We start from the raw sequence: 25,516 nt of genomic DNA on the forward strand, positions 1-25,516 counted from the left end.
CCAACGCAGCCAGAAATAAGTAAATTAATACATATAAATAAATAAATAAATAAACTCTACTTATTCCATACAAAATAAAAATTTTTTTTATTTTTTTTTAAATTTTTTTTATTTTTTTATTTTTTTCTGTACGCGGGCCTCTCACTGCTGTGGCCTCTCCCGTTGCGGAGCACAGGCTCCGGACACACAGGCTCCGCGGCCATGGCTCGCGGGCCCAGCCGCTCCGCGGCATGTGGGATCTTCCGGGATCGGGGCACGAACCCGTGTCCCCTGCATCGGCAGGCGGACTCTCAACCACTGCGCCACCAGGGAAGCCCATAAAAATTTTTTTAAAAAATAAAATGGGCTTGCTAAAATCAAATGAAGATGGGCTTTTTAAATAAATGATGTTGAGACAAGATGATAACCATTTAGTAAAAGATAAAGTTGGGTCCACGGTTTACCCACACGGTACAGCAGTATTATACGTTTTGAATGGATCAAAGAATTCACATTTTAAAAAAGAAACCATGAAACGATGAAAAGGTTCTGGAAGTGGATGGCAGTGGTTGCACAACAATGCGAGTATACTTGATGCCACTGAACTGAAAAAACACTGAAAATGGTTAAAATAGTGGATATCACGTGATGTGTGTGTCACCACCATAAAAAAATAAGATTAAAAAAGCATTAGAATATTGAAGAATACGTGAGTGACTTCCTTTAAAACTTTGCAACGGGGAAAAGTTTTGCTAATCATGATTAAAAATCCAGACAGGGGCTTCCCTGGCGGCACAGTGGTTGGGAGTCCGCCTGCCGATGCAGGGGACACGGGTTCGTGCCCCGGTCCGGGAAGATCCCACATGCCACGGAGCGGCTGGGCCTGTGAGCCATGGCCACTGGGCCTGCGTGTCCAGACCCTGTGCTCCGCAACGGGAGAGGCCACAACAGAGAAAGGCCCGCGTACCGCAAAAAAAAAAAAAAAAAAAAAAAAAAAAAAATCCAGACACATATAAGTGATTTAAGGCAAAAATCACCATAAGCAAGTCACAACACAAAGTATAGACTAGGACTGTCTTCCTCATGTACAGAGGGCTCCTAGAAATGTAAAAGAAAAAGACAAATAAAAAGGAGCAAAGGAGAGATTTCCCTAGTGGCCCAGTGGGTAAGACTCCGTGCTCCCAATGCAGGGGGCCAGGGTTCAATCCCTGGTTGGGGAACTAGATCCCACATGCCGCAACTAAGAAGTCCGCATGCCGCAACTAAGAAGTCCGCATGCCGCAACTAAGAAGTCCACATGCCGCAACGAAGATCCCGTGTGCCGCAACTAAGACCTGGTGCAGCCAAAATAAATAAATATTAAAAAGGAACAAAGGATACGAAGAGATCCTTCATAGAAAAGGACACCTAAATGACAAACACAGGAAAGACGTGTGTCATAAGAGAAAACACACGTGGTAATGGCGTTGCAACGCCATTGCTCATCTGTCAGAATCCAAAAGTCAGACCACTTCCTCTGATGGCAGGGCTGGGCGAACGGGCCCTCGAGTACACTGCTGGTGAGGGTGCAGGACGGGCATCTGGCAGCTTCTTCCATACTTACCTTGGACCTTACTTGTCCTCTGACCCAGCCATCCCACTCCTGGAAATCTGTGCCATACGTGCACCTGGTCAAATGTGAAATTGGGGGTGTACGAGCTCAGCATTGGGGCAGCGGCTATAATAAAGGAAGATGGGAGACCACCAAGTTGTCCTCATCAAGGGACCAGCTAAATAAACTGTGGGACGCCTGTATGACAGAGTACTACACAGCCATGCAAAAGGAATGCAGGAGATCCCCGTACACTGATACTGAAGACCTCGGGGTCTGTTGTAAATGAAAAATCAAGGTGCAGAACTGGGGGTGTGATGTGCTACCTTTAGTGTAAGGAAGGGAGGGATATAAAAATGTATACTGTCAGTCCTCTGTGCCTTTGGGTTCCGTGTCCTGGGATGCAACCAATCTCAGACTGAAAATATTTGGGGGAAAGAATTCTGGAAAGTTCCAAAAAGCAAAAACTCGAGTTTGCAACACACTGGCAACTATTTACATGGCATTTATATTGTATTATATGTTATAATTAATCTAGAGATAATTGAAAGTATACGTGCATATGTTTCACGCAAATACTGTGTTATTTTAAGTAAGGGGCTTGAGCATCCTCAGAGTTTGGTATCCGTGGAGGGCCAGCGACTGTATTCATGTCTGTACCTGCAGAAGGAAGCCTGGGAGGATAAAAAGGAAACTAAGGAAAAGGGTTGCCTTTGGCCGTTGGGGGATGGTGGGGCGCGGATAGAAACGAGATTGCTGTGCCAACTTCTTTATGTCATTCTGACTGCCAGACCGTGAAATGTATTAGCTATTCAAAACCACAGAATCAAATTAAAAATGAAATAAAATGGAGGGAGCTATGCCGACCTCACAGGACTGGTGTGAGAGTGCAGTTTCTAAATGGCCGTGAAGACCTTCGCACAGCACCGGGTCCCTGGTTGGCCTTAATAAATGGTCCTTTTATGACCGCTTTAGGGCAGAGACGGCGCTGCTTACCCAGATACACTGCTCCTCTTTGCCCTGGGAAGAGTCTTGTGACCGTCAGGGCCCACGCCTGGGGGAGACAGACCTGCCCATCGCCCAGCTGGGCCAAGTTGGTTCTTAGGGAGGAGGCTGGGCCCCACTCCGGGCCCACGGTCCACCCTGCCCCCTCCTTCCGGAGAGCTGGAGGTCGGGCGTGCCGTGGGCAGACTCAGGGGACCCTGGCCAAGGTCCAGGGAAAGGGAGGGACACTGGGGCCCCGAGATCAATTCCTCAGCAGGGAGGTGAGGGGCAGCTCTGGCCGCAAGGGGCTCCCAGCACTTACTACCCGTCAGGATCCCCACAGTTGCCCCCAGAGTACCGGACCCCAGAAAGGTAGGGGGCTGGAACCTTGGATGGGCCGGACCACGGGGCACCTGCTGCAGGCCCCACCCCTCCGCAGGCAGGCCAGCGGGGCTCTCTAGGAACTGAGGGGCTGCTGTTGGCACCCCACGCCCGTGACGCGGCTGCCTTTGCGGGGGGATGTTTGCTGACCCAAGAACAAATGACTCCTGCCCTCGGCCCGGCCAGCGGTGCCCTCCCCTTGCCCACAAAGCCGCCCTTTGAGGATGAGGGACCTGAGGCTCGGGGAGGAGGGCACTGGCCGGGCAGAGCCAGGTCCCCTCCTTGGCCTTCCACCACGACGCACCTGCCCTCAGGGCCCTGCTGGGCTGCAGCTGTCCCTGTGCCTCCCTCCGGAAAGCTTCCCCAGGGCCAAGGCCCCTCCTGGGGGGCAGGGCTGTGGCAGGGGTTGGCGGAGGCTGGGAGCCTGCCTGCTCATCCCCTCCTGGCTTCTGGGGTGAAGGAAGTGGTGGGCAGGAGCGGTCTGGAGCCCTGAGTGCTGAAAGGGTCTCCTCCTCCCCTAGCCAAGGGGAAAGGGGCCCCTCGGCATCTCAAATCTAGGAGGGGAGCGAGGGGTCCCGGAGAGGGAAGAAGCAGAGTTTGGCTTCCAAAGGCTCCTCTGTGTGGTCATCTCTGGGCCTGTCTTGGCACCCTTCAACTGGGAATAGGATTGACTGAGGATCACATGGGGGGAGGGGAGCTCTTTGTAAACGGCCAGCTGTTCTCAAAGGAAAAGACTCCCGTTATCATGATTATGATTATTGTAGGTTCATGTATTGTTAAGTAATACAGCCGATTCCCAGTCACAATTTGAGAACAATTCTGTCAAGATTCCTAACCTCCCTTCCCCCTGCAACCCCCTGCCCGACGGCCCGCGACACCAGTGTCCTCTGCAAAGCGCCACCCTCCAGGTGGGGCTCCCCCTAATATGTCCAGCCCATCAACTGCCGGCCGGCCAGTTGGAGAGGGCATACTGGCTGCTCTTGGGGTCTGCCGCCACTCCTCAAACTGGTACCCACGGCTACACAGATGCAACTTGGTCCCATTTTCTAGGTGGGACACCTGAGACCCAGGTGATGGCAAACTTGTGCTCGTGGCCACCAGTGTGTCACTGAACTTGCTCATTCCCTTGTCTGAGGGCCTGGGGCCCAAACCCTGTGCATTACAAAGGAGGGGGGGCCAGCAGTGACCACAGCTCTGATACCAGGTTCTTACCAGGTACCCTTGGGGCAGGGAGACCCGTGCTGTGTTCCCTCCCCCACCCCAGGAGACAAGCCTTTTATTCTTCAAATAAACAGCCTTTCCTGCCCCTGGAATTTAGAGACGCTGGAGGGCAGGGGTTCTCATCCAGGATGATTTGGCCTGGGGGACACTTGGCCGAGACAGGACACATTTTTGTATTCTTGGTTGTCACAGCTTGGAGAAGTGACGAAGACTGTTACCAGAAGTGCATCTCTCAATAATTGCACTTGACTTTAGGATCCAAAAACAATTTTTTTTTTTGCCAAATCGTGCCTTTCGTTCTGGAATTGTAAGTGAACACGATAATGGTACCTGTCTACACGGTGATGTGGATTTTGTTACAGAGAACACACCAGAGGCTCTCTCACCTGTGAAGCCAATAATGCCTTGTGTATGTGCGATCTGCAGAGAAACGCCTGTAGTTTTCCCTGCAGATGCTGTGGGTTATTTAAGAGAAAAATCTGAATGGTTCTTCACCCTGTTCTACTGAGAAAAAAAATTGCTACTGGCATCTAGTGGGTCGAGGCCAGGGATGCTGCTAAACATCCTACAATGCACAGGACGGCCCCAGAAAACAAAGAATTATCCAATACAAAATGTTAAAGAACTGCTCGGGGGAAATGCAAGCCACCTGCCTCCCCCCACCGTCCCACAACAGCAAGGATATTAACAGCTGCGCTTTGAGTCCTTTTCTGCCACAGACACGGGGCGGGGGGCACTTAGGTGCATTCATTAGCCACCGCCCACAACCCCCGCTGAAGAACCCAGCAAGACAGCTTCATCATCTCCACGTTAAGGAGGACAGAGACCCGCGCCTGGGCACTCGGGTGCTGTGAAGTCGGTCCAAGGGACAGGCCTGTGCACAGGTGTTTATTCTGGCCTTATTCGTCATCTCCCCAAACTGAAACAGCCCACGCGTCCACCAACCCGCGGGCACGGCTCATTACCGGATGCCATGGTCAGCGGCGGGCCGATCGCCAAGTCACGATTTCATGACTGTAGCGCCGTGTGCCCCGGGACAGCCCTGAAAACATCGTCCTCCAACTAGTGGAGCGGGTGTCCTCTCCCCGGAAACCGGGCCAGGCCTTCATGACAGCTTTGACCCACAGAGGATGGTAGAAGTGCCGTGCCGTCCAGGCAGGTAGGTCATAAAAGGAACTGCTTGGTTTTTCCAAACACCAGCCAATCCTGTGACTCTCCGCCACCAACGGGGCATCCTACGACTCGATTCAACTCCACCACTAACTCCCCTGGGTGAGAGCTCAGTCCCAAGAGGTCCCCCCACAATTTCAGGTGCCCTTTCTGAGCCCCGGGGTCCTCAGGCTCCCCCCAGTCTACCTGGCTGACTACAGATTCAGCGGTTCCCGTGAACCTGACCTCAGGTTCAATAATTCACTATATGAACAAAGCACAGAACGCAGGAAATCATTATACTCAGGACAGGTGCATCGCAGAGGCTTCAGCTCAGGAAGAACCCAATGGAAGGGGTGCACAGGCAAGGTGTGCGCAGAGCCGGGTTGGGGTGCAGAGCTCCACATCCTCCTGGAGCAGCCGCCCTCCCCGCACGCCTTGTGTACGCCAACCTGGACGCTCCTAGGATCTCTCCTTCTAGAGTTTTCATCAAGTTTTTTTACATACGCAAGATCGATCCAGCCACTGGCCATTGGCCGTTGAACTCCATCTCCAGTGCACCTCCCCTCCTTGGAGTCAGGAGTGGGTGGGGTGCAGCTGAAAGTTCCAACTCTCTCATCACGTGGTCGGTTCCACCAGCAGCTGGCTAGGGGTCCCATCCTGAGTCGTCTCATTAGCATAAACTCAGGTGTGGTCCAAAGGGGCTTGTTAGGAATAACCAAAGACAGCCCTGTCCCTCAGGAAATTCCAAGGGCTTTGAACTCTGTGCCAGGAATGCTGGAAGAAGACCAAACACATTCTTCTTACTACATTGTGTTGCCTGGCTCTGTCTCTCGGACCTTCTGACCTGGAAACCCAGTGCCATGCAGTGAGGAAGCCCAAGCCACGTGCAGGTGCCAGCGTGAAGGTCCCAGCCTGTGGCCAGACGAAACGCGGATGTCTGCAGCCCATCTGTCTGCACCTGCCTCTCCCTCCACCACGCACACACACAAGAACCGCCCAGCTGAGCCCAGTTAGCCCTGGACCAGGAGAGATAATAACCCAGGCTGTGAATAATCCATCCCATGACCAATGCAGTCTGGATGTCACCCACCTGGAGGCTGGGCCTCCTCTCCCTCCATTGGCTGGCATTTCCTCAGCCTGAGAACGTCATGGTGGACCAAGACAACCTGGGAACATCTGTCCCTAATTTCTGAGCCAAAGTTTGAACACGTGACATAGTACAAGTTTGTAGCGGTGCTTCTTGAAGAAAAGTGTCGACAGGGAAAAGTGGGACTGGGATATGTGTTAGAATCTCTGGGACTTTTATTTATGTATGTATTTGCTTTTAAGAAAAGTGCATGAGGGCTTCCCTGGTGGCGCAGTGGTTAAGAATCTGCCTGCCAATGCAGGGTACACGGGTTCGAGCCCTGGTCCGGGAAGGTCCCCCATGCTGCAGAGGAACTAAGCCCGTGCGCCACAACTACTGAGCCTGTGCTCTAGAGCCCGCGAGCCACAACTTCTGGAGCCCATGTGCCACAACTACTGAAGCCCGCGCACCTAGAGCCCGTGCTCTGCCACAAGAGAAGCCACCGCAGTGAGAAGCCTGCGCACCGCAAGGAAGAGTAGGCCCCGCTCACCGCAAGTAGAGAAAACCCGTGCGCAGCAACGAAGACTCAACACAGCCAAAAATAAATAAATAAATAAATAAATAAATAAATTTATTTTTTAAAAAGTGCTTGAGGGTATTTTTCTAATTTCAAACCTAATATATGCTCTTTGCAGGAAACTTGACAAACCCAAACAAGGAAACTAAATCCTGCGTAGCCACCCCACCGGCGGTGTTGGGGAGATTTTGAGGGCGTGTCGGGACAGTGAGATGGAAGAGGTGAAATCAGGGCTGCCCTGTCCGGGAGGGACGCGGTCATTGTCACAGTGCCCTCCATCCCGCTGCGCCAGCCTTAGGATGGGAGAAAAGGGGGGGGCTGGGACTGAGGGTCTCCGTCTGCTGCCCCCAGAGGAAGTGCTGTGCCTGGAGAAGAGACCCTCCCCATCCAGGCCCCCTTTCAGTTGGCCGTGACCCCAGTGACCCCAACCCTGCCAGCCCCTTGCCCTTGACCTCTGACCTCCTCTCCCCACTATAGCTGACTGGGTGCCCCTGGGGCTTCCTCAGCCACCACAACAAAGGAAACGAATACCCGTCCTCCCCTCCTGCTGGGCCTCAGCCATTCCGGGGAGCCTGGGATCTGGTGAGGTGCTGGATGGGAGGGTGGGGCTGGGCCTGGGGGTCCCTACTCCTTAGTCCCCTTGCACTGGTTCTCCAACTGTGCCCCCTGGAACCCCAGGGTTCTGCAGGAAGAAAGGTCCAGCACCCGCCACGCCCCCATTCAGGGGCACCTGGCTCCTCTGTGCCCCGCTCTCTGTGGTGACACGAGCCTCCTGCCCCCTCGCAGTCTCTGGAAGGCGTAGAAACAGCGTGTCCCAAGGTGGATTGTGTCCCGAGGTGGATCTGCTTTTGCAGCAGAAGTGGGCCCTGGGCTCAGCCTCGTACTGGGAGTGCCCAGCCTGGGCACTCCGCAGAGTGTGCCAGGCCTCCGGCCCTCACTGGACGAGGGGGCGAGCAGCGACACAGCTGAGGCCTGGCAGGAAGCGTGCCCTCTGCGCGATGCATGGGGGCAGGGGGCGGGCTGCACCCCAGGCCTGCTTCCTCAGCTCCACTTCCCCAGGCGAGAAAGAGGCCTTGGGGCCCCCCGGGGTGGGAGGCTGGGAGCCCCTCCCTGCTCGGCAGGCTTCCTGCTCCACGTGCTCCCTTCCCGGGGCAGGGGACTCCTTTCCTCGGGAGCCAGCCCGTTCTATTTTCAGACAATTGTTGGAAAGCGCTTCCCCACCTCTGGCCAGAGGCGGCCCCTGGGGCTTCCGCTCCCGGCCAGGATCTGCCCGGCACAGTCCCAGCTCTTGGCCCCCAAAGCCGGCTTCAGGCGAGGGGCGCCCGGGGCACCCGTCTTCCCGGCCCGGTGTCCCTGCAGCGGCATCACATGGGCAGATTCCAGGGCCACGCGCTCTGGACAGGACTGTTCATTCCCAGAGGAGATTCCCGAACACTCCACGTGAGAGCAGACGGGCACCCAGCTGCCCCTGCCCAGCCGCGGGTGTCTGAGTCCCACAAACACTGACTCATGGCTTTGAAACCCAGTCACCAGGCTGACGGGGCTTCCAGTGCGGGTGAGGCAGTTTCTAAATTTAGGAGACCAGGTAGCTGGGAGCCCACCAGCCCCCGGCCCCTCTGTGGCCGCTCCAGGGGGTACCCAAATCCCACTCCTCTCACCGTGAGTGCTGGGAAGGGCCAGGCCTGGCTGGGCTGGGGACCCCTCACCGGGGCAAGGAGACCTAAGCCCGGAGACACCGCCCGGCCTGGAGCCCAGCTTGGGGCCCAGGTCCCCAGCCGGGAGCAGCTGCTTCCTGCCCAGAGGCCGTTAGACACACACAGCTGCAACCCTGCCCTCCGCACCCACCCCCCCGGGGGCCTGGGCTGGTCCCTCTCACCTCTGACTCCCATCTGCAGCAACCCCAGCCCTGGCGCCGGTGGGTTCCTTCCCCCCATGGAGCCGCGGGGGGGCCCGGCAGACATGCGTGCCCCCCACGCAGTCGTTAGGTCCGGAGCCTGGGGGCAAGGCTCTTGCGTGGCTCCGGTTCACAGTACAGGTGACCTGGGACTGCAGGGGTCAGAGGCCTGGGCTTGCCCGCCGGATGTGTCTCTCCAGGCTGAACCCAGCTCCTGACCATCGTGGCTTCTCTGCTTGGGGTCTCCCTCTGCTCTGGGGCTTTGCACACCTGGTCCACTCACCCCGCCCACGATGACTGAGTGTGGCCTGCGGCCCTGGACCGGGCAGGGGACACACAGGCCAGGTGCTGCTGGGGGCTGAGTCAGGTGGGAAGCAGGCCTTAAAAAGGAGACCAGGGGCTTCCCTGGTGGCGCAGTGGTTGAGAGTCCGCCTGCCGATGCAGGGGACACGGGTTCGTGCCCCGGTCCGGGAAGATCCCACATGCCGCGGAGTGGGTGGGCCCGTGAGCCATGGCCGCTGAGCCTGCGCGTCCAGAGCCTGTGCTCCGCAACGGGAGAGGCCACAACAGTGAGAGGCCCGCGTACTGCAAAAAAAAAAAAAAAAAAAAAAAGGAGACCGGTAGGTAAGTCATAGGATCTCGGGGGCGGCGAGGGTCCTAAAGGGAGCTTTTGGGGGCAGCAGTTCCCATAGGGCCTGGGCTGTGGTTCTGGGGGCTAGGATGGCAGCACCTGGGCTTCCTGACATAGGAAGAGCCCGAGCAGAGGCCCTGAGACAGGAGCCTGGTGTGTCCCAGAGAAGGCTGGGGTGCTGGGTGGGATGGAAGGGGGAGCGGCTGGCCACGCAGACCGGGGTCCTGCAGCTGCCGTCGATGGGAAGGAGGCCCCGAAACACACGCCACCAGGACCCTCAGAATGGACCTTGTCGGGAAATAGGGTCTTTGTGGCTATAATTTGGGCAAGGATCTCGAGCTGAGATCATCCTGGGCTAGCGTGGCCCTAAATCCACCGAGAGAAAAGGAGACACGCAGAGAGGGGAGGCCTGGGAAGCCGGCAGAGACGAGGACGCGGCCTGAGCCCAGGAGCCCAGGGCCCCCAGGAGGGACCCTCCCCCAGAGCCCTTGGAGGAGCGCGGCCCTGGGACACCTGGTCTCGACGTCCAGCCTCCAGGACTGTGTGAGGAAATGTCTGTGGTTCTGCCGCCCGGCCTGAGGTGCTTCCCCAGGAAGCTAACGCAGTGGGGTCTCAGGGAGGTCTGCAGACCCTGCATCTTTGGGGAGACTGTGGAATGCAGATTCCTGGGCCCCGCTGGACTCAGGATCCTGGGTGGGCTGCTTGGTGGCCCCTCGCTGCCCCTCCTGGACCAGGCGTGGTCGGTCCTCCGGGTGGACGGGCGGCGGCGTGGGGGACAGTCCTCCGACGCCGCTTGTGCATCGGAGTCCCTGGCCTGCTGCTGCCCCAGAATCTCCCGAGGGAAAGATCCCTCCATCTACTCCTTGACCTCTGACCTCCATGACCCCGACCCCAGCCTCGGGGCTTATCCAGAAAGTTCAGGCAGGCAGGCTGCATTCTGCAAGGGCCAGGCGCTGTCCCTTGGGGGCACTGTTCTTGAGCAGAGCCGCACAGGCTCTGTGGGAAGGTGCCATCAGGAGGGTGGCCGCCACCTGCCCTGGTAGGGGAACCCCTGAGGACTTCACGGAGGAAGCGACTGAGCTGGGAGGCTGGGTTTGGAAGGAAGAAGAGGCTGTGTCCGGTGAGAAAGAGGATGGAGGAAGCATTCCGGGGGGGACCCGCACCGTAAATGCCAGCCTGGACCATGCCTGTCCCGTCCTGGGACAGAGAGCGAGGCTGGGGCCTGAGCAGCCCCTGCGGGAGGATCCCACAGGGCAGGCGCACTGCTCTTCATTCCCTAATGGAAACTTCTTTTTCTGGAACATTCACATAATTGCAAAAATGAACCACACAGAGAGGACGGCTTGCATGGCTGCCCCACCCATCCCCGTAACCATGGGGACCACTGGGTGTGTTTCGTTCCGGACTTTTCCCACTTGTAGATAGATGTGGTCACTTCCTACATCCTGGTGCACGAATGGCTTCTTTCCCTTCACCACCGATTGGGCTGTTTCATCACAGAAGGGTCCATGTGGTCCTTTTGCAGAAGCTTCTGAGAAGTGTGGTGTCTGGATGCCCCATGGCTGCACTGATCAGTCCAGGTGGCTGGACACTGGGTCTCCTAGAAGATCAACCTGGTGCCTACATTTCTGCACGGTTGGGGTCAAATCCTAGGAATGGTGGCTGGGTCAGAGGTTGGCCACAGCTCACAGAGCCTCTCATTAGACGTCCCCCACTCCCCACGACGGTCGTGAGTTCACACGGCAATGGGGGCTGGCTGGACGCCCCCCGGAGGAAGGCCAGCACTGGGCAGAGTCTCTGCCGGAATCTGGCCCTGTTTGTTTGTTTGTTTGTTTGTTTGTTTGTTTTTGCGGTAAGCGGGCCTCTCACTGTTGTGGCCTCTCCCGCTGTGGAGCACAGGCTCCGGATGCGCAGGCTCAGCGGCCATGGCTCACGGGCCCAGCCGCTCCGCGGCATGTGGGATCTTCCCGGACCGGGGCACGAACCCGCGTCCCCTGCATCGGCAGGCGGACTCTCAACCACTGCGCCAACAGGGAAGCCCTGGCCCTGGTTTGATGGCTCCCTTTGACGGTCTTCCTAGAACCCAGCTGTCTGCAGCAGCTGCAGCCCAGCTCCCACTTGAAGGTTTGAAAGGAGGGTCTCTGCAGAGCCACCAGGGGCAGCCTTGATGGGGCAGGTTGGGGAGGCCGCCAGGAGGCTGATGCAGAGGGGGCATTTCCTGACGCATCTACCCAAACTCATCCCATAGCGGTCCGCCCACCCCTGTGTCCTCCCCCGACCTGTCCTCCTCCCTCAGGTGGCAGGCACCGTTCTCCACTTGCTGATGAGCGTCACCTCCCTCGCTCTCTCCTTCGTCTGTCCTGCACTCTTTCCATCCTCCCTCTGAGCCATCTATATCAGTTATTCATTCCCGTGTAACCAACGACCTCAAAACTTAGTGGCTTTGAAAAGTAAGGGAGGGAAGCAAGGAAGTGTTTCAAGAGTCACATCAAAAGAAGACAGGGGGCTTCCCCGGGAAGCGGAGCGGCTGGGCCCGTGAGCCATGGTGGCTGAGCCTGTGCGTCCGGAGCCTGTGCTCCACAACGGGAGAGGCCACAACAGTGAGAGGCCCGCGTACCACAAAAAAAAAATAAATAAATAAAATAAAATAAAATAAAATAAAAGAAGACAGGAACCAGCTGGGTGAGGCCCCTCGCTGACCAAACCTAGGACAATCTGAGAATCAAATAAATAGTAATAGTAAAGGATTATAATCTGCTGAATAAAGAAGCCAAGCGTCCAAACCGATGGGAAAAATAAGTGAATAAATGGAGAAGACATGACAGCTCTTCCTGACATTAGAATGCCAGCTCAGGAATGCAGAAAGAATAAGGGAAAGAAGAGCACCTCTTCCCGGTCATCACCATCATCATCACCACCATGATCATCACCATCACCACCATCATCATCACCACCATCACCACCACCACCATCATCATCACCATCATCATCACCACCATCATCATCACCATCACCATCACCACCATGATCATCACCATCACCACCACCACCATCATCATCACCATCACCATCACCACCATCATCATCACCACCATGATCATCACCATCACCACCACCACCATCATCATCACCACCATCACCACCATCTCCATCACCGTCATCCTCATCGTCACAAACCACCATCACCATCACCACCATCGCCATCACCATCATCATCACTGATTCTGGCTCGAGCCATCCAGGGCGCTGAAACTGAGCTGGTAAAAGTTTGAGGGGGAAGCAGACATCTGTCCAGTCTCAAGGCACGTTCCACTTATCTCTCATGCACTTCTTCATCACAAACGCAAAGTGGTAACTTGACAAAGGAGAAATCCAGCAGGCACCACCTTAACCAAGTAATCCAATTAACTTTGCCAGTAATGAGCTCAATTAACATCATGTAGCTCCTGATAAGACGTACAGAGAAGAATTTTTAGTATCACCACGACATTCCTGCCAAAAGTGCATATAACCTGGACCTGTTCATGAGGCCGCATTGGACAAACCCGAATGGAGGGGAATTCTGCAGAACAGCAGTCCTGGACAAGGAGGCCTGTCAAGGTCGTGAACTACCAAGCAGGACTCAGAGACTGTTGTAGACGAAAGGGTCTCTGGGACGTATGGCAACGGAGTGCACTGCAGAGTCCTGGATGGCCTCCCGCCATAAGGGGTATTATAGGAGCAACGGACAAAATCTTTTTTTGAAAAAAAAATTTATTTACGTATTTATTTGGTTGCACCAGGTCTTACTTGTGGCAGGCAGGCTCCTTGTTGTGGCTTGCCAGCTCCTTAGTTGCAGCACGCGGGCTTAGTTGTGGCACGCAAACTCTTAGTTGTAGCACACGGGATCTTATTCCCTGACCAGGGGTCAAACCTGGGCCCCCTGCATCGGGAGCATGGAGTCGTATCCGCTGTGCCACAAGGGAAGTCCCGACAAAGTCTTGATAAGGCCTTAGCATAATGAAGAGTATTGTTTTGATGTTAATTTCTTGATTTGATAATTGTACTGTTGCTGTTACATAACAGAATTCCTTATTTTTAGAAAATATACACTCAAGAATTTAGGAGTTAAGGGGACTCTTCTGCAATTCTTAAATAATTCAGGGGAAAAAATCTGAACGGAGAGAAATGAATAAATCAAAGATAGTAAAATGTTAACCTTTAGGGTACAGGGTGAGGGATATATGGGAATTCTTTGTACTATTCTTGCAAATTTTCCATAAGTTTGAAATTATGTCCCCAAAAGGTGTTTTAAACCTTAGTGACCTGCAATAATAACAATCACGGTTTTGCTCCCGCGTCTGCAGTTTGGGCAGGGCTGTCTCTGCTCCACGCTGCGATGGGTGGGAGAACTTCCAAGATGGCGCGCTATCGTGGATGGCGGCTGGTGGGGGCTTCAGGGTGGAGAGGGGACGAGGAACACATTGCAGAAGTCAGGCCCTTCTGCACGCCAGGCTGCAGGCAAGCACGGCCTGACTCTTGGACTGGGTCTCAGTGACTGGAAGTCGGTGAGGCCGCCTGCCCTAACGCCTCTGGTGGCCTCTGGCCCGCGAGCGTCACGCCCAGACGTCACGTCACCGGCTGCAAGGTTTCACCTGGGCCCACCCCCTCCTTCTCCCTTTAAAACGCAGCGCTTTCCCCGCCGCAGTTGTTACTGAGTAAAATCCATTTCACAGCTTTGGCCCACGTCCGGCTTCGTTTGTCTGCGATGCTGCCTTTCTGATGCACTTGGTCTGTGAGGAGCACCTTGCCCTTCGCGCAGGGACCCCGCTCCGCTCTGAGGGACCCATCAGGGCTGCCCTCGAGGGAGGCTGCCCGCTGCAAGTGGCGGGGTGCAGAGCCCCAGGACGGCATGAAGACCCCCAGTAAGAGGAGGACGCGAGGGTCTGAGCATGGACCCCAAGTCCTCTGTCCCTGAGCAGACCTGGTGAATATCACCGTGACCCACTGCGCAGGCCGGCACACTGAGGCTGATGGATGCCCTCCGTGCTGCTCTGATGAGGGCCTGGCCTCACCTGGGCCCCGCCCTTCTGCCGGCTTTGTCCACTCGCGGCCGCTGGGCTCCCTCCTGGACCCCACCAGGGGACCCAGAACCTGCCCTTTTACCCACAAATGGGAGAGAACTCTGAAGTTCCAGCACGTATGGGTTAGCATCCGAGGCTAACCTTCCTGGCTGTCTGTCCTTGACCACGTCACTTTCTAAGGTCAGCCTCACCTGAAGGAGGGGGTGACAGCGTCCGCCTCGCCAGGTAGAGATCAGCGGCTGCGAGGCCCCGCCGGCCTCCCGCCGCCAGAGAGCGCCGCAGGCCCCGCGGAGCCTCTCGCCTCCTCGCCGTCCCGCCCCTGCCGCGCTGTTTTGCTGCCGGGTGTTCCGGAAGTCGGGCTCCGAGGGCGGCTTCCGGTTCCGGGGCGGCCGTGGCGGTGGCGGGCCGCCGGTGCGATGGGCCGGAGGTGGTCTCGCTAGAAGTGACTGGGCAGCGGCTGCCGGCGAGACAGACCCTCCCGGGGTCCGAGGCGGGGAGGCGGGGTTTGCACGGCCCCTTCGGGATTGGCTGCGCGCGGCGGGGCTGGCCGTTCGCCCCGAACTCCAACCCCGGAGGGTGGATCCAAATGAATGGGCGAACGGCGGACGACTGACTTGCGCTGGTCTTCTCCTAAGTGAGGCGTCGGCAGCGAGCAGCGGCGAAGGGACGGGGACAGAATGAACCGGGCCAAGCCCACCACCGTCCGCAGGCCCAGCGCTGCGGCCAAGCCTTCGGGTGCGGGGCGTGTCCCGGCGGCGCGACTTCGGGGCTTCCGGTCCGGCTCCTCTGTCGGGTCGCGGCTTCGTTACTCCGAGCCGAACGCGGTTTCCAGGAATGGGGTCTCGAAGAGCAGCCCTTGGTCCCGGCGGCTCTGGGAGTCGCAAGCCGGGAGGAGGGGCCAGCGCAAACACAGTGGCTAAAAGCAGGCTGGAGCCAGACTGGCCTCAGCCCCGCGCTTTGCCACTCCAAGCTTTGTGGCCTTGGGCACGTTACTTAACCTCTCTGTGCCTGGTTGTCCTCACCTGTAAAGTGAGAGTAATGTTGCCTGTTCCAGAAACTCGTTGAGGATTAAGGGACTGACACTTGTCCACTAGAGGTGGCCTGGTCTGTAGTAAGCTCCGTGTGACTGGCTGTTGTTGCCCCCGTCATACGGTCCCAGCTCTGCTGTGGACTTGCTGGGTGACTGGTTTCTTGCCTCCCCCAGCCCTTGTTTAATCCCCTCGGAAATCGCAGGAGGTTGGAGTTGGTCTCGGACACCCTTTCCACCTCGGCCGCTGTGTGAAGGTGCCCGTTTCTCCATGTCTCTTCTCTGCAGGGCACCCTCCTCCAGGAGACTTCATTGCTCTGGGCTCGAAGGGTCAGGCCACTGAATCGAAAACGGCATCCACCCTGCTGAAGCCTGCCCCTTCCAGCCTGCCCTCGGAGCGCAAGCGGGATGCTGCGGCTGCTCTGGCAGGTGCCTCGGCCCTGACCGGGCTCACCAAGCGCCCGAAACTCTCCTCCACACCCCCTCTGAGTGCCCTGGGACGCCTGGCTGAGGCCGCAGTGGCAGAGAAACGTGCTATCTCTCCCTCGATTAAGGAACCGTCTGTGGTCCCGATTGAAGGTAAAGTCAGCCCCTGACATCCCCCAGAGAATGTAGCCCATGCCTTGTCTGTGCACCAGGGGTTTGGAACGGCCACTTCCGGCTTAGCACTGTAGGTGGAGTGTAGGTTCTTTGGAGACTGGAGGACAGGAGTCATCTGTGAGTTTGCTTTTCAAAGCACCTCTCATAAGGGTGCCTTCACCCCACTTGTGCTTCAGATTCTGTGACAGCGATGGGAAGTGCTTATGTCACTCAGGGCAAGATGGCACAGGTAGGTCTGGGGGACGAATGGCCTGCTGCCACGTAGCGGGAGCAGCGTTGACAGCGCGCGTCTCGGTGGCCTTCTCTGTAAAGCAGACGGGGCACGCGCCAGGGCCTCCTGGATTGGAAAGCCTTGTACGGATTTCCATTGTCCCAGCTCCAGGGGCGGAGCTGGTGTGAGGCTGATGCACTCCTGGGGGCCGCCAGCGCCTGCCCTCTGGGGACGGGCTCGCTCCACTGTGACAGGCTCTGCTCTGAGCGTGGGGGATACAGGGCAGCGCACCCACACAGGTGCTGCTCTCGTGGGCTGTGCGTCTCCCCCGGGACAGGGAGGTTTATGTTGCCTCCTCCTTTCTCCTGACAGTGAAGGGCTTACCTCCCTGCTTTTATCCTCTTAGCTGGAAAGGTAACACGACAGCATTAAGGACAGATTAGAGTTGATCCACAAGCCCGCTGTTTACACGAAAGCTTTTGATTTTGTGTGCACCTAACGTTCCCTTACTTTTCTGTACCATCTTTCCGTTGATTATTTCTGGTGGCCCCACGATGCCCTGTAGATCAGGTCTGTCAAACATCACACCGGTCCCAGGTGTTGAGCGTACAGGTGCTCACGGGACAGCCTCGGGAGAGGGAAGGCCCATCCGGGAACCGTAGTGTGAAATTGAGCCTGAAAGGCTGGATGGGATCTTAACAGGCGTGCAGGCTGTTGGAGGAGAAACCACCGAGGGGAGGCCCGCGTCCTAGAGCGGGACCTGTGCTTGGGGGACAGGGCACGCCATGGCCAGAACCGAGGCGGAGGATGCGGCCGGAGCAGTGCTCTGAGAGCTGAGTCAGACCCTGGATTCAGGGCCCTCCCCTGGTGGCTGGTGCCGGTTAGGACTGGAAGCGCTTGCGGGGCCGAGTCCTGACTCAGGCCACAGTCCTCTGCGCTTCTGGCTGAGCTTCGGTATTGTTTTACCATCGCGTGACTCCCAGAAAAGGTGGCTTTGAAGGTTGGATGGAATACGAGTACGAAAAGCACGTCCAGAATGATAGCGTAGTTTACAAACACCTTTAGCAAAACGGAGAAAGGGCTGGCTTGAGCTACCTCTAGTGTCCGGTGCTTGGAACATCTCCACGGCCAGGACCTTCCGTAGCTCTGGTCCATCTTTCCTGCCTATTTGTCATTTTCCCCGGCACATAGAAGGCACTCGGGCTACTGTTGAATTCTCTGTCATCAGAGCAGTTAAGTTAGAAATCAGTAATAACGCCTCCTTCCATTGTTTGGGTATCTAAAAACACAATCCTAAAAAACCAGAGAAGGTATCATAATGGAACTGAGAGAATAGGTAAGACGGAACAATCACAAATGCAGCACAAGGCAAACATGGGATGGAGCCGAAGCCTGGCCGAGAGGGACCCTCAGAGGAGCGGGGACTCAAGTGCGGGCAGGGGCTGGGCAGGGGCTGTGCCAGAGCTGCGGTTCCCATCGGAGAAGGAAGGTGGGGGACAGAGGACGCGCGAGGAAGTGAAGAGGAAAGGAGTGGAGAGCAGAGCGGAGGGCAGCTGTGCAGGAAGAGGGTCGAAGCCCCCAGTGGGTTCCCTGCAAAGACTTAGCAGAAAAGCCTCTGTGGGACAGACCCGGGGAGGGACGGCAACAAAGCAGCCACGACAGAAGAGAAGGAAGGCTGCGGGTACATTGTGCTGGCTAACTTAAAAGCCTAGAAAAAATGTCCAACTCGTAGGAAAGTAGGTGTTTCAAGAACAGATCACCCTGGGGTAGCCATGTGGGTGTGGCCAGAGGGCTCTGGTGGCACCTGGCTAAGGCCGACCCTTCACGGTCTTGGTCGTTCTCACGGGTCGGGGCAGCATCTGCCCGGCGTCGTGCTCCTGGGAGACCGGCTCAGCCCCGAGACCCTCGCTGGCCAGTCTCTGGCGGTTGGCCCAGTCAGCCCGTGGCCTGGGGCCCCCACGAGGCAGCCTCTGCTCGGAGCTGCCCCCCTGACAGGGCCCCGTTTCCCCCGCCAGTCCCGCCCGCGGTGCTGCTGGATGAGATTGAGGCGGCCGAGCTGGAGGGCAATGACGACAGGCTGGAGGGAGTGCTGTGCGGGGCCGTGAAGCAGCTGAAGGTCACGCGGGCCAAGCCGGACAGCACCCTGTACCTGAGCCTCATGTACCTGGCCAAGATCAAGCCCAACATCTTCGCCACGGAGGGGGTCATCGAGGTGAGGGCCGGGCGTCCCCCGCTCCGTCCTGGGAAGGGGCAGGTGGAGGCGAGACGGGCCTCCCCGGCCACCACGCCGTCTCTTGCAGGCTCTGTGCAGCCTCCTGCGGCGGGATGCCTCCGTCAACTTCAAGGCCAAGGGGAACAGCCTGGTGTCCGTGCTGGCCTGTAACCTCCTCATGGCCGCGTACGAGGATGATGAGAACTGGCCCGAGATCTTTGTCAAGGTGGGGGGGCCTCTCCCAGGAGATGGCTGTTTTGGTGAAGGGGGCAGAGGGCCATGGGAGGTGGGGTGCGCCGCTGGACCTCCGGGGCGAAAGGGGGGCAACTGAACGCGTTCTTTCCGGAGGGCTGTGTCTGGCGGCCCTGCTCCTGTCCGCTGGGGCCCTGGGGAAGCGCCTGGCTCGCTCCTCCCTGGGGCGCCGCTGGGATGTGGCAGAGGGCAGGCGGGAGGTGCAGACCTTGTCCTCGCAGGTGTACATTGAAGACTCCCTTGGGGAGCGGATCTGGGTGGACAGCCCGCACTGCAAGGCCTTCGTGGACAATATCCAGACGGCCTTTAACACCAAGATGCCCCCCAAGAGCATGCTCCTGCAGGGGGAGGCGGGGCGCAGCGGAGGGGAACTCAGTGCCGGTGAGAGATGCCGGGCGGCCGGACCGGGGTTCCCCGCGGGAGGGCCCGGGGCGGGTCGCCTCCCTCCACGGAGCCCGGTACCACCGGGGGCGCGGGTGCCTGAGGGCCGGCTGGGCACACGTATCCACGAGGCACTCGTGTGCAGGGAGCAGCCCTCACCCCTCCCTCACCGAGGAGGAGGACAGCCAGACGGAGCTCCTGATCGCGGAGGAGAAGCTCAGCCCCGAGCAGGAGGGCCAGCTCATGCCCAGGTAGGTGCGCCGCGCAGCCCCCGGCCCGGCCCCGCCCCGCGGAGAGCCCGCCCACCTGCCTTCCTGCCTGCCTGCCTGCCTTCCCCCCTCTGGCCTAGGTACGAGGATCTGGCGGAGAGCGTGGAGGAGTACGTCCTCGACATGCTGCGCGACCAGCTCAACCGGCGGCAGCCCATCGACAACGTCTCGCGGAACCTGCTGCGGCTGCTCACCTCCACCTGCGGCTACAAGGAGGTGCGGCTGATGGCGGTGCAGAAGCTGGAGATGTGGCTGCAGAACCCCAAGGTGAGGGGCGCCGTGCGCGCGGGGCCCCCCCCGGCAGGCGAGGCCGCGGGGCTGACGTGTTCCCCCCCGCCCCGGCCGCCCCACAGCTGACCCGGCCGGCCCAGGACCTGCTCATGTCTGTGTGCATGAACTGCGGCACACACGGCCCCGAGGACATGGACGTCATCTCCCACCTGATCAAGATCCGCCTCAAGCCCAAGGTCCTGCTCAACCACTACATGCTCTGTGTCAGGTGCGCCGGGCGGGGAGGAGCGGGGCGGGGGTGGGCGGCAGGCGGGGGCGGCTCGGCCACTACAGCGCCGCCCGCTTGGCCCGCATCCAGGGAGCTGCTGAACGCGCACAGGGACAACCTGGGCACCACCATCAAGTTTGTGATCTTCAACGAGCTGTCCAACGCGCGGAACCCCAACAACATGCAGACCCTGTACGCCGTGCTGCAGCACAGCTCCGCGCTGGCACCCAAGGTGGGAGCCCGGCGTGGTGCCAAGCCGTGTGTGAGAGGCTCGGGGGTGGGGGGACCAGGGGCCGGGCCTGGGCGTGCAGCGGGAGCTGGCGGGGGCTTCGTCCGGGGGCTCTGGGAAGACCTCCTGCAGCCTGGTGACGACGGAAGCTGGCGGGCGGCCCCGGCAGCTGCTGGCACTCTGTCTCCCCCAGTTCCTGGCCATGGTGTTCCAGGACCTGCTGACCAACAAGGACGACTACCTGCGGGCCTCGCGGGCCCTGCTGCGCGAAATCATCAAGCAGACCAAGCACGAGATCAACTTTCAGGCCTTCTGCCTTGGGCTCATGCAGGAGCGCAAGGAGCCCCAGTACCTGGACATGGAGTTCAAGGTGGGCAGCCCAGGCCCCCAAGCCCGTGCAGGCTGCCTAGTGCTCGGGTCTCGCCCAGCGGTTTCCCCTGTGCCGTTCGGAGTGCACTGGCCTGTGATGGGTGCCCCGCGTGCACGGTGGCCCATCCTGGAGGCAGCGGAGGCTCCATCCTGCGAGGTCCAAGGAGCGGCTGGCCCGGTGCCCCCAGGGGAGCCGGTGACCTCGGGGCTGGGTGTGGAGGTGGGTAGAGCTGTAGCCGGCGGGGCTGGGGAAGCCAGGGCACGGCATCAGCAGCCAGGGCGACACAGACAGTGCACAGAGGACCGTAGGTTTGGGGGTGTGTGGGGGCAGTGGGAGGTGCCGCTGGAGAGCAGGACCTGGGGCCGCGGGTGCAGGGTCTTGAGGGCCCCGTGGGCAGATCGGCAGGCAGCCCGCGGGGTGGTCCTCTTCTCGGGAGGGTGGGCTTAGTCCAGCTCTGTTGGCTGAGCCTCCTCCCTGTGGCCCGGCCTGGCCTTGCTGCTGGCCGGTTCTTGGTCCCAAGGCCTCCTTCCGTCCAGCGTCCTCCTGTCCCGGCGGCTCGTGTGCCCAGGGCCTGGGCAAGGGACGCAGACCCCGCTGAGCTGCGCTGTGCTTGCAGGAGCGCTTTGTGGTGCACGTCACAGACGTGCTGGCCGTGTCCATGATGCTGGGCATCACAGCCCAGGTGAAGGAGGCCGGCATCGCCTGGGACAAAGGAGAGAAGAAGAGTAAGGCTCCGGGCCTGGCAGTGGTGGGTGCTTCCGTGGCTGTAGGCCGTTCCCGAGGCCCAGGCAGGGGGCGGGAAGGGGCGCTCCCACGGCACAGCTCCTAGAGACTGAGGGAGCTTCTGGAACGTGCTGGTTCCTGTTCCTCCCGTCTGGGCTGAGAACACCAGCTCCTGGTCCAGCCCCGTTCTCTGCTTGGACGGTTTGCTCACGTGGATCCTGGTGCCGTTGTGAAGGCGTTTCGGGCTCGTGGCCCTTGGGCCAAGGGTAGGTGGGGCAGCAGGGTGGTGGTGTTTGGGGCAGCCGGCTTTGGTTCACGGCTGACCCTGGGGAGGCCTGGCTGCACAGGCCCCGTAAGCGATTGGCTGGAAGGACGCTCGGAACCTGAGGGTTTCCGTTCCCCGAGTCGCCCTGGGCCTGTGAGGGTGGTCAGGTGTTCGCTGAGCCTCATCCTAGCCGAGTTCCCCACTCCACCTCAGGTCTGCCTTTCTAACCTGCAGACAGTGCAGGATGCTTGTGCTGTCCAGGCCTCCTTCCTGCACCTGGCCTTGAACCAGACCCTCTGGCTGCCGTGGGGCTCTAACTCTCTCGTCCCCCGCAGACCTGGAGGTGCTGCGCTCCTTCCAGCACCAGATCGCCGCGATCCAGCGGGACGCCGTGTGGTGGCTGCACACTGTCGTCCCCTCCATCAGCAAGCTCGCCCCCAAGGACTATGTGCACTGGTACGGCCGGTGCTCTTCTGCTCGGGATGAGCGGCCACTTGCTGGTCTGACTGGTGACGAGTGACAGGGCTCACCACATAGGTGACGGGTCGCTGGCTGGCACTAGCCTCTTAGGAACCAGAGGGGCCAGTGGGCAGCAGCCGGCCCTTGTGTGGTGTCAGGGCCTCGGGCAGAGCCTTCTCTTACAGGGGAGGTAGGGTCCTGTCTGACCAGGGTTGGGAGCCCCCTGCTGGGGGGCTCTGTCACCTGCCAGCCCCCAGGCCGTATTGGGGGCGGGCTGGAGGCCCTGCAGAGGTGCCGTGGGGTTGCCGAGCGCAGGAATCGGGCGGTGCCTCTGCACGTGCGGCTTCGCAGCCCATGGGGGCTGACGGCGTTTTGCGGGGGGCCCTGTCCGCTCCAGCCCTGACGGCTCTCTCCACCCTGCAGCCTCCACAAGGTGCTCTTCACAGAGCAGCCCGAGACCTACTACAAATGGGACAACTGGCCGCCCGAGAGTGACCGCAAGTGAGCGTGCCTTCTGGCCCTGGGCCATGAGGGCTGCCCAGGCCGGGCTCGCTGAAGCCAGCCCAGAGACTCTGTCTGGTCTTGGTCAGGGTCACCATCCCTGTCCCGCCCCACACACCCTGTGCCGCTTTTTCCAAGGGTGCGGTGTCTCTGCTAAGTCACCTGCAACCCTCCTGGGGATTCAGCTGGTGCCTGTGCCCCAGGACTCCCCAGCTCAGCACCCCCGGGATGTTTCCAGCTCCCTGCCCCTCCTCGCTTCCAAGCAGCTGCACACACGTTTTCCCTCCCGCAGCCAGTGTTGTGCTCTGTCCCCTGAGCCTGGGGACACCCTGCCCTGTGCTTCTGACAGGCCGCTCCCGTCCGTCCCCACTGTGGGCCCGGTCAGCGTGCTCATCACACCCGCCTGGGCTCCACGTCTGTCTCGTGTCACAGCTTGGGGGCTGTGGGACGAGGCTGGGCTCCCCTCACATTCCTCCTTGGGACGGCGGGGCATTGGGCACAAGTGACCACGGGGGGGGTGGGCGGCTGCCCCCTCCTCGCCCGCCGTGGGGGTGGGCGACCCCGGTGGGTTTGGGGTGGGCTCCCGCCAGCCCAGCCTCTCCCTGCTGTGCCCGCAGCTTCTTCCTCCGCCTCTGCTCAGAGGTGCCCATCCTGGAGGACACACTGATGCGCGTCCTGGTCATCGGGCTGTCACGGGAGCTTCCGCTGGGCCCTGCCGATGCCATGGAGCTGGCCGACCACCTGGTGAAGCGGGCTGCAGCCGTGCAGGCTGACGGTGAGGGCCTGGGGCTTTGTCCCGCCCCCTGTGGGTGATGGCCTCCCGCCACTGGGTTCCCCCCCCCGCCCGCTGCTGACCTCATGGGCATCGGGCATCAGGCTGTGCGTGTGTCTTGGACGGCAACCTAGTCCTTAGGCTGATTCTGGAGCTCACCCTGGACTTGTGCCCATTCCCATGTGGTTGAACTTCGGCAGGAGTGTGTGTCTCTCGCCTGTTGAATGGGCCACCGCGGTGGCCTTACGCAGAGCGGTCCCTGTTCTAGAGCGTACGTATGTCCCGTTGCCGATGGGCCTGGAGCCGACCCCTCAGTGTGGCGGGGCTCGCTGCCTCCCCGGGCGCTCTGCCCTGGCGCTTCTGCTCCAGCCACGGGCGTGGTCACGTCTCGGCCCTGCCCCGAGCCCGGCTGTGCTGTGCTGCCCACGGTCCTGCCTGCTCCCCTCCAGCTCAGATGCCACGTGGTGGAGACGTGCCCCGGCTCCCCGGGCCAGCTCGCGCTGGCTGCGTGTCATTGCCTCCTGCGCTGTGCCCGTGTCGTCCCCGGCCCCCCCGCCCTGTCTCCTCACTGTCTGGCGTCCACAGCCTGAGTGAGCCGTGTGTGGTTTCTGGGTTTCAGACGTGGAGGTGCTGAAGGTGGAGAGGACCCAGCTGATCGACGCCGTCCTGAACCTGTGCACCTACCATCACCCGGAGAACATCCAGCTCCCGCCTGGGTGAGGCTCCAGGGGCCCGTCCACAGACACCCGTGAGGCCGGGCCGCGCGGCCAACGACCCAAGGCCTGGTGGGCTGCCGTCGCCTGGGTCTCTGTGACCTGCTCCCTTTTTGGTCTTTGTCACTCAGATGCTTGTTTCCTGTGTGTGTGAACACATTCACGGTGTTTTCTAGACAACAGTGAGCTCGTGCTCTGTTTCCTTTAAGCCACTCGCCTGAGATGCAGTTCTCATTGCTCACGTGCTTCACTCATTTAAAGTTTGTGATTTGGTGCTTTTAGTACATTCGTGGGGTTATGCAGCCATTGCCAGCCTAACTTTAGAAGCATGTCCCCTTAAGGAACCTATTCCCGCAGGCTGCTGCTCCCCGTTCCCCCGCCCCCAAACACACAGCCCTTACACCCCACGAATCAACCCTGTCCCCGTGGATTGGACGTTTTCGGACGCTTTGTGTAACCAGAATCATGAAGCACGTGGGCCGTGTGGCTGGCTCCTCCCACTGAGCGTCACGTGCTCGGGGGCCCTCCGACTTTCAATTTGCACCTGTACTCTGTCTCTCTCTGTGGCCAAGTGCAGGCACCGCGTTCTGTTGGTCTGTTTGCTGGTTGACGCACACTTGGGTTGTTTCCGCTGTTGTTAACCGTACTGCTGGGAAAGCCGCGGATGCGTTTTTTTGAGGATGTGTTTTTAGTTCTCTCAAGGATACCCAGGAGTAGAATTGCTGGGTCACGTGTTTAACCTTTTGTGGAACCACCCGACTTTCCCGCAGCAGCTGCGCCGTTTCACTTTCCCAGCAGAGGGTCCGAGGGTTCCTGTTTCTCCACATCTTTGCTGAGACTGATGGTCCATCTTTTTATTTTAGTCTTCTTAGTGGGTGTGAAGTGGCATCTCATTTTGGCTTTTTTTTTTTTTTTTTTTTGGCCGCAGCATGTGGGATCTTGGTTCCCTGACCAGGGATCAGACCTGTGCCCCCTGCAGTGGAAGTGCAGAGCCCTAACCACTGGACCGCCAGGGAATTCCCTCATTTTGGCTTTGATTTCCATTTCTGTAATTGCTAGTGACATCAAGCAGCTCTTCATGTGCTTGTGGCCGTTTGAACACCTTCTTTGGAGAAATGTCTGAGTCCTTTGCCCAGTTTTAAACTGGGTTGTTTGAATATTTGTTGTTGGATTGTGAGGGCTCTTTATAGGTTCTGGATCGAGACCCTTAACATACCTATAATTTGTAGATATATCCCTTCTTAGTGCCGTTTGAGACACAAAAGCTTTTTTTTTTTTGCGGTACGCGGGCCTCTCACTGCTGTGGCCTCTCCCGTTGCGGAGCACAGGCTCCGGACGCGCAGGCTCAGCGGCCATGGCTCACGGGCCCAGCCGCTCCGCGGCACGTGGGATCCTCCCGGACGGGGGCACGAACCCGTGTCCCCTGCATCAGCAGGCGGACTCTCAACCACTGCGCCACCAGGGAAGCCCGACACAAAAGCTTTTTAATCTTGT

General features: G+C 59.0%; 1 protein-coding gene across 3 annotated transcripts in view; it reads left to right on the forward strand.

Annotated features, from left to right (window-relative positions):
• The first annotated feature begins 14,914 nt into the window (after window positions 1–14,914).
• INTS1 (integrator complex subunit 1) overlaps window positions 14,915–25,516 on the forward strand; it is a 29,653-nt gene continuing 19,051 nt past the window's right edge. For all 3 annotated transcript variants that reach the window (XM_060119886.1, XM_060119889.1, XM_060119887.1), the window contains exons 1-15: window positions 14,915–15,274; window positions 15,855–16,145; window positions 18,393–18,589; window positions 18,678–18,815; window positions 19,063–19,222; window positions 19,368–19,473; window positions 19,572–19,758; window positions 19,845–19,990; window positions 20,081–20,222; window positions 20,413–20,589; window positions 21,206–21,314; window positions 21,913–22,033; window positions 22,460–22,537; window positions 23,155–23,312; window positions 23,929–24,025. In XM_060119886.1, the coding sequence (XP_059975869.1) occupies window positions 15,217–15,274; window positions 15,855–16,145; window positions 18,393–18,589; window positions 18,678–18,815; window positions 19,063–19,222; window positions 19,368–19,473; window positions 19,572–19,758; window positions 19,845–19,990; window positions 20,081–20,222; window positions 20,413–20,589; window positions 21,206–21,314; window positions 21,913–22,033; window positions 22,460–22,537; window positions 23,155–23,312; window positions 23,929–24,025 (2,165 nt within the window). In that variant the 5' untranslated portion in view covers window positions 14,915–15,216. The remainder of the gene's footprint in view (window positions 15,275–15,854; window positions 16,146–18,392; window positions 18,590–18,677; window positions 18,816–19,062; window positions 19,223–19,367; window positions 19,474–19,571; window positions 19,759–19,844; window positions 19,991–20,080; window positions 20,223–20,412; window positions 20,590–21,205; window positions 21,315–21,912; window positions 22,034–22,459; window positions 22,538–23,154; window positions 23,313–23,928; window positions 24,026–25,516) is intronic.

The sequence above is a fragment of the Mesoplodon densirostris genome, chromosome 16 (genome assembly GCF_025265405.1).
Source record: "Mesoplodon densirostris isolate mMesDen1 chromosome 16, mMesDen1 primary haplotype, whole genome shotgun sequence".
Classification (NCBI taxonomy): domain Eukaryota; kingdom Metazoa; phylum Chordata; class Mammalia; order Artiodactyla; family Ziphiidae; genus Mesoplodon; species Mesoplodon densirostris.